This window comes from Mus caroli, unplaced genomic scaffold (genome assembly GCF_900094665.2).
Source record: "Mus caroli unplaced genomic scaffold, CAROLI_EIJ_v1.1 scaffold_18387_1, whole genome shotgun sequence".
Classification (NCBI taxonomy): Eukaryota; Metazoa; Chordata; class Mammalia; order Rodentia; family Muridae; genus Mus; species Mus caroli.
In genome coordinates, this window is record NW_018388848.1 from 1,317 (window position 1) to 10,003 (window position 8,687).

Below are 8,687 nucleotides of genomic sequence, written 5' to 3' on the forward strand. Positions count from 1 at the left end.
CAAGTACAAGGAAATAGGCAAACATATACTTATTAAAGCAGGTACAAATCTCTATAAGTACTTATAAACACTTACAAAATACATACATTGTACTCAATGAAACCTATTCTGACAAAACACCAAAGAAACATACACACATATATAAACTAACACTTATAGAAAGAAATTCCTACATAGAAAAAATTGTTGCTCACTTCCACTTTCATACAGAGAGATAAACATATATGTTGAAAGTAACACAAATATAAACATAGATACACAGAAAGAGTAGAAAATATACATATACTCAGTGAGAAGGATACATTCACACATATAAACACATTTCTACAGACAGAAATGAGTACCAACACTATTTCTTGTTTAGTTACTCTCAGAAAACCCAGAATGCTCTCCAGAGCCTACACACTTGGCAGAATCACTGGATTACACTAATGAAAATAATTCCTCCAAATGATTTCCATATAATTGACAAATATAAATAAAACCCCATCTTCTAATCATGGAGAAAATTAATGAGGAAAGACTGTTTATATCCAATATTGGAAGGGGCATGCTAGTAGATATTTGGGTGCTTTGTATAAAACCACACATTTTCATTGCTAATCTGTGAATTATTTTTCCAATCACATTTTTAACAATCTATAGATTTGCTTTTGTTAAGGTGAAATGTTCAGGAACGTATCTATTTTGGAAAATATTTCTTATTTCTTCAAGTCTGGGCATCTAAAAGACTCTAAACAACTATGTAACTGAAGACACCAAACCTCGGCCAATAGAAGAAACTTTTACCTTCAAGCAGTGAGAACTGGCTCCTTTTCCATTGTCTATTGCCTGATTATCAGCCTGTTGCAGATTCATCTCGTGGAGGGCATGGGCTATGGCATGCACAGCATTGTATATGTTATGACTACCCTCACTAAAGGTCATGTCAAAATTCTCTTCCATTAGCCAATCAAATGAGGCATCAGATGAATTGTTCTTCAGTATTTTACAGTTAGATGCTAAGTCTTCATAGTTAAAATATTTCCACTCTGGCATTACTAGATATAAGTCTGTGTTTCTGAGATGCAACCATGTCTGTACAAAATTTTTAAAGCCAGAAATCTCACCATGGTGTGGTAGAAAAGTAAGTGATCCATAGAATGTGCCATGACTTATGTCTGTCTTACTGGTAGGGAAATTCNATTGTTTTGTGGTGATCCATATTCTCTGTAAAATGGGAGGTTCCAATATTCTGAAGATCAAATCAATGAAATTGTATGTTTCTCCATAAATGATAATAACATTTGTGGATGACATCAAAATTTGGTTGTAGTATATTTCAGTTTTTTGTGGAAATGAAACATCATCAACAGAGATCATTTTCACAAAGGCAAAGCAAATTTCCTTCTTTTCATTCTGTTTCTTTAACTCTAAAAGAAATTGGTTTCCTTGATCGTCATCTGGGATGACAATGCCAATCCAATTCCAGCTAAAGTAAAGTATGAAGGAGACCATTGCTAATGCTAGAGATGTGTCCTTTGGGGCCATCTGATAGAGATAGGGATATTGTTCATCATCACTGAAGATAGAATGGAAAGGTCCATAGGTAAGCTGAAGGAGCTACAACACAAAGAGCAGCATGAGGTGTGGTGCATGGGAAAATACTTGTAATCATATTTACCTGCAAACAGTTGATTACCTGTGTCTTTTTCTCCTATCTCCGATTCAAATTAGCAAATGTGGAAGCCTGGCACATCCAATTCTAATGGGAACAGCAAGCATAGCTGTTTGACAAAGATGTAACAAATGTATTCACATGTTATAATGACTGCCTTTCTGTCTTTCAGTTTTAGTGTTGATATGTGTGTTTCAAATGTTTGAAGGGATTTTTATACTTTTACAATTTGGGGATATTTGATTAATATGCCATAATCCATAAAAACTTCTAAGGTTGAAGAGGATAGTCCTGTACATAATACTGATACAGCATTTGGAAGAGATATTCTTATATTGCCCTACTTGACAGTAATATTGTACACTAGAAGTTGTGACTCACATAAAACTGCCAGAGATCTCCTTTTTAGGTTTTGTTCTGAATTACTCTGGCAATGTCTGCCTGTGTGTCTCCTCAGGAAACAGACAATAAAATCAAAGTGATTGTAAAAATATAAACTAGATTTTGCATCCTAAAAGTGTTAGCAGCAAATTGGATTAGAAAAAAACTTCTTACTATATACCCAGGTAATTCTGGTGCAAAATAATTGGGATTCATAAGTTGTAAATCTTGAGGAAAATATATAAAAATGAAGTTAGATTGAATGGTATTTTGTCCTCCTTAAAAAGTGATTATAATGTTTTAAAATCTTAATGTGGAAAAATATGGAAGAGTATGGTATTGGAACCCCATAACTTCTCTTTCTTAGAAAAGTTCACTTTTGAAGTTCTAATCTTGCATCTTACGATGTGGAAGCAAAATAAAAAACAAGATAAAACATAGCAATAAATTCTACAGAGTATATAATAATATTATATACTGATAATAATATAATAACTTAAATTAATTACATGAATAATATCATCATATTATTAAAGAAAATGATTTATTAAAGGTATAGCACTATGGGTGTGTACTTTTTTTCCAGGGATCTAATGTCAATTTAAATTCTGACTCTTAATAGTTGGTCATACACTCATAGGTAGTCAAATGACTAACTCCACAGACTGGATTGGAGCTTTTCATCCTTTCTTGTACCACTGAAATGTCATGAGTTGACAGATTAAGAATGGTATTTCATGCCTTTACAAATAAAAATACTTCAGATAGTTAAAGTTAGGTTATATAGAAAATGTTGGTAAAATTTATTTCTGTTCCATCACAGTTTATCTCTGATGACTAAACTTATAACACCACCATAATTCTATTATTTCATAGTTTACCAATGATANTTTAATCTTATAACCAAGATAAAGATAACACCTATCTGGGAACAGAAATAACATGCTCTATATTTTGGAAAAGCATGAACAAATCTCTGCTTGCTGAGATTGATATAAATAATGAAACACTCTGACTGACAGTTAGTCAAGGCTGTAAGATTCCTTCTACCACCATGCCAGACTCAATTCTCCATGGCCTTTTCTATTCTGTCTTGCTGGTATCTTTCTACTTCTGGTGGTAGCCCTTAGCAGAAGGCCTAACATGTTTCTTAATAGTAAGTATCCTGGAACTACCTAGATTGACCTAAGCATAAGTCCAACCGTATCCATTAACTTTCTTAATAGCTATCAAAGTCTCCCAAAGGGACATGATGTTAAGAATTCCTGTCTGATGATAACTCACACGTGGAGATAAGAAGCTGTCGAGGTTCTTCCAGATACTTAAAGATACCTCCCAATTGGGTCCTGAAAGCAGAAAGGAACACATACTCTCTTCATTACAGAAATAATTCGGGATAAGCCTTTTTTTATTATTATTAAATAAATATGGTGTAGGTATTACAGTTTCTCCATCACAATGGCCCAAAGTGTATCTTATAATCAAAGACATATTTGGTAAAAGATCAGGATTTTTGTTGATTTCATCCACTGCAAACACCAATGCCAAAGCATATTTGTGGTTTTTAGTTATTTTTCTGTAAAAGAGTACATTGTTTATTATGGACTGATGATTATACATGCATATTTGTACTCAATAGAAGCACTACTTTATACTGGAAGTTTCTGAATCTGACATCTAAGGACAGGAACAAATGGCTTTTGTTATAAGATTGGATTGAAAGATGGACCTGGAAAATAGAAAGCACTTTAAAAGTTCATGACAGTTTTGGTCCCATAAATAAGAGATGGTATTGACCTCATCCACAGAGATAATTTCCATTTTTGTTTTTGAGCGCTTGATCAGAAGGTAAAGAGAAAACAACAGATATTGACAAAACAGTAATTCTGATCATGTCTTCATTTTGAAATTATTAAACAATAAATAAATTTGTGATTAGAGCCACTGAGTTCATGGAATTTTCTTATGAAATTAACTGAATTTTTTAAGGAAATGAAACCATAGCCAGGAGTGGTGTCACACGTCTTTAATCCCACCACTTGGGATGCAGAGGCAGGTGGATTTCTGAGTTTGAGGCCAGCCTGGTCTACAAAGTGAGTTCCTGGAGAGTCAGAGATGTACAGAGAAACCCTGTCTCAAAAAAAGTAAGTAAGAAAGAAAGAAAGAAAGAAAGAAAGAAAGAAAGAAAGAAAGAAAGAAAGAAAGAAAAAAGAAAGAAAGAAAGTAAGAGAGAAAATCATGATTTATCAATGCATAATTGTCTCTATCTCTAGCAACATTTGATTCCTGTACTTATAATCACTTACAAGTAGTGGCCAAAATTCTTGACACATCCCTTCATATCTATCCTCGTGCTGTTATTTTTTTCAATCTTTTATTAAAAGAAAATATTTTCTAAAGATTTATTTTTAATTAAATTCAAATATCAAACATGAATTAGGTAATTGATACATGTCAATATTTAAGGTTTTATGTATTTATGCAAGGACTATTTAGGTTTGAAGATTTCAATACATCCACATGTTTTATAAGGTACTTCCCTGTAAACTATCCTCAATTCAAATGCACAGGTAGGCAGCAGTGGCAGGTGTTTAGTGCAGAGATTAAGGGCTTGTCACACCGCTGATGTATCATTCTCCTATTTCCTATTTACAAAAGAATGTGATATATATTCTCTCTGAGTATTTTATTCATTATAAATTAATTTCTAGGAAACATCTTTGACAACCTTTGTCATTACACTAAAACAGTACTAGTATCCTACTGAGAACTCGAAAAATAAGGAAATATCTGTGATATTTGTATATACCAGTATTATATGCTTATAATATGGAAGAGATTTTTTGTGTAAATTTATGGAATATATTCATTGTTTTTTTTTAAAGTGGACCACTAGACCATGGGAATGGAATAATATCATATTGGTTTTGTTTATGTTTTTGAAAAGAATAATATCTCCTGTTTTACACTTCTCATATCATATAATTTTATCAATAAACTCTATATGTAAACCTGCATATTTAATGATTAGAATGAAGTAAATTCAATCAGTCTTTCAGTAAAAATTATACAACTATTGTGTTTTCATTCTATACCCTATAAAATAGGTCATTTAGAATATTCTTTATTACCACACACACAAACATACAAATCTCAAATAAGTTTTACCAATATACAAAATTAATTTGAGAGTAGACATTGTACAATGCTCAAACTACTACCTATAACTGAAATTTAGGAAACATCAGTTACTTAAGATGTCTGTGTAGCCTAGTATTCTAAAGGGCTGTGTTTTAAAACAATGATCAGCAATTCACAAAAATTGGTATTGATACCACGTTGGTAACACGTGCACTAATATTTACTAAAATTATTGAAATAAGTCCCACAATATTTAGATATTTTAAAAGGGTCAGAGATTAACCAACTCATACATGAATGGAGAAGACATTTTTCTTAAATAATGACAAAAAAACACAAATAAAAAGCTTCTGTATCACTGTCCTCAAACGTTCCAACTATCCTACAATACAATTGTCACCCATGCCAGTGATATGGGACATAAAGAGTCACCACTGTTATTGATAGCCTGCCTATTCAAAGAATGTAATCATATCATTGGATTCCATATGTTCCAAATATGGTTTACTCTAAAGAGAGTGTGCCCAATTGAACTTTGCAAAACATAAAAGCCAGTGATTGTACATAAATAGTGTGAAGTACGAAGCCACAGTGCTTTTGGATTTTATCTTTTAAAACACTTCGATGTCTTGACCCCTAATGAGCTAAATATTCCTTGCTCATATACATACAAAGATATCCATCCAGGCATTCATATGAAGTAGGAATTTCTCAGTGTAAGTTTCTTCTCTTTCCAAACCTGATGAAGGTTTAGAAGTCAATAAGTGACCACATGCAATGGATTTGAGACAGTAAGTTTGTATGTATGTAAAGTTTTTGAAAACTACATGTGCCGTGAATATTACTGGAACCATAATATACTTTAGGAGCAACACACTTATGGAAGGACTGTCAGCAGAATTTATGACCATTTATTTACATGTACTTGGGATAAAACATAATGAAATATTGCAGGATAAATTTCAATAAGTCATCTCTGCCTCGAGTGCAATATAAACTGCCCAAAAGCAGGCTTTATGTTAAAGATCAATGTAGATATTCCTTTATTCCAGCGCTTCCAACCTTTAAATCAGAAGCCACCTGGAAGAAAACCAAAACCTCCATTGGATTTATTAAATGGATAAAATAGGATTAAATCTGTAAAGGAATTAAGGTTGTTTATTAGAGTTGAGACTTAGCACCAGGACAGAAGACTCAAGAATTTGCCTAATCTTCATCCTCAGAGCACTCAAGAAATATTTATATTCTCATTTCAATTTAAAATACAAATGTACTTACAGAACATTAAGAGTCTTGTTGAAATAATGATTATCAATGGGTTTCTGAACTGCTGCCAGGATGAAAGTACAAGTTAATCCCACAGGTTCATCATTTATTTCATCCAAATTTATTCTCCAAAAGCACCTGGGATCAATGAAATTGGCCATGAGAAGTGTAATATTAAGGAGGAAGAAGACACCCATGAAAATGATCATATTTTTCCTTCCTTAAACCTGGGCAGTGTGGATTGTGAAGTGCCATGCATATCTGCACATCAGATTTCTATCAGCTTTTATTTCTTTGGGCAAAAGAGATGTTTATTGCATATTCATGATTCATTTTATTTTTAGGTTTCTCCTGAGCCCTGGTAGAAACTTAAATACTTTCTTCCCTGGGGCTCTGCAACTGGTGTCCAGAGCCCATGGAATAAACACGTGTAGGTAAATTCTTCGGAGGATAATTCATTCTCAATCTCCATGATATCATTCATGTTTGTGTATCTGTGGAAGGAAGTCCCTGTGTTCAAATTTGTTCCTTGGAAAGTTTCAACAATCTGATTATGTGACCACAGTTAGAAATTATGTCAGTGGTTTGAATCAGATTCATAGTGACACATCCAGTACTAGCAAATCTGGAGCTACTGAGGACACAGGGGACACTGCATTACACAGTCCAAGTCATGGAGATGCAGTCTCATGTTTACAGTCACTGAGATCCACAGACCATGTAGAGTGTGGACTATGTCACTGAAGTGATAGATAAGAATATCTAAACAAGACATGTGCTTCCATTATCTTGAGAATCTATTAATAAATCAAATCCCAAGTATAGGTAATCCATCTCTATCTGAAATCATACATTCTTCACATTTCCAAAGTTAATTTACATGGTGAAAATTGAGTTTTAAAGGCTCAACAAGACCCAGAATATATGCCATGCTTTGTTCTTTATTTCCAATAAAACAAGAAGTCACCGTACCTTCCAAAAATTAATTAGTAATGAAAAATAATATTAATATTTGAATTCCAAACTATTATCTCCCTCCATGTGCTCAATATTTTTTCGACTTAATACTTAGGCTATCTATTCTCTCTCTCTCTCTCTCTGTCTCTCTCTCTCTGTCTCTCTCTCTCTGTCTCTCTCTCTCTCTCTCCATATATATATATTGTATATATTTTATATTGTATATATATATATTGTATATATATATTGTATATATTTTGTTTTCCTACATTGTTTTTTGTCAGTTTACATTGAGGTAGTGGCTGTTAAGGAATCTTATTTAAAAATTGGTTTTAAATATCTTAGAAACAAATAGTGACTGTAACGGCACACTGTGGTTCAATGTGTAAACTTTTCCAATACATTCTTTCTACTCATGTATATTTGGTTGCAGTCTAGAGTCAACAGTGACAATCTGAGAGTTTACTGAATATTGTACATTCATGAACCGGTTTCATTGGATTTGGATTGGAAACAATCAGAGTTTATATAGGTAGTTCAACAGTTTGGGTGATGATATGCTCCATTTTATGTTTGAGTGACACAAAAAAGTAGTGTTTTGCATTGTATAATTCTACATTATGTAAAAGTCACTGATTTTCCTGTGTATGACTTCTGAATCTCTGATAAATTCAGAGTACAGAGAGCTGTATCTAGAAGAATTAATGATAATGAAGCACTCTTTCAAGAGAATATGGAGGAGGGCTGGGCATGGTGGTGCACACAATTAATCCCTGCAGTATGGAGGCAGAGGCTGGCAGGTTTCTGAGTTCAAGGCCAGCCTGGTCTACAAAGTGAGTTCCAGGACAGCCAAGGCTATACAGTGAAGCCATGTCTAGAATAACCAAAAAAATAATAAAAAATAAAAATAAAAATAAAAATAAAAATAAAAAAATTAAAAAAGTGGGAATTTCTTTTCAAGTGTGCAAATGAAATTTTCATAGTTCAGATTTGGTAAATGTTTTGTTTAATAATTACTATTTCCCAAATTGTATCTTATATCTTGGGTCTTCTAAGTTACTGGGCTAATATCCACTTATCAGTGACTACATATTTTGTGAGTTCTTTTGTGATTGGTTTACCTCACTCAGAATGATGCCCTGTAGGACCATCCATTTGCCTAGGAATTTCATAAATTCATTCTTTTAAAGCTGAGTAGTACTCCATTGTGTAAATGTACCACATTTTCTGTATCCATTCCTCTGTTGAGTGGCATCTGGGTTCTTTCCAGCTTCTGGCTATTATA

At 33.1% G+C, this 8,687-nt stretch overlaps 1 protein-coding gene across 1 annotated transcript in view; it reads right to left on the reverse strand.

Moving 5' to 3' along the window:
• Positions 1-6,654, reverse strand: part of LOC110287821 (vomeronasal type-2 receptor 116-like) — a 7,626-nt gene extending 972 nt beyond the window's left edge. The window contains exons 1-3 of the mRNA XM_021154341.1: positions 6,458-6,654; positions 3,323-3,614; positions 790-1,602 (exon numbers count right to left, since the gene is read on the reverse strand). Coding sequence (XP_021010000.1) covers positions 790-1,602; positions 3,323-3,614; positions 6,458-6,654 — 1,302 coding nt within the window. The remainder of the gene's footprint in view (positions 1-789; positions 1,603-3,322; positions 3,615-6,457) is intronic.
• Between the last annotated feature and the right edge of the window lie 2,033 nt (positions 6,655-8,687).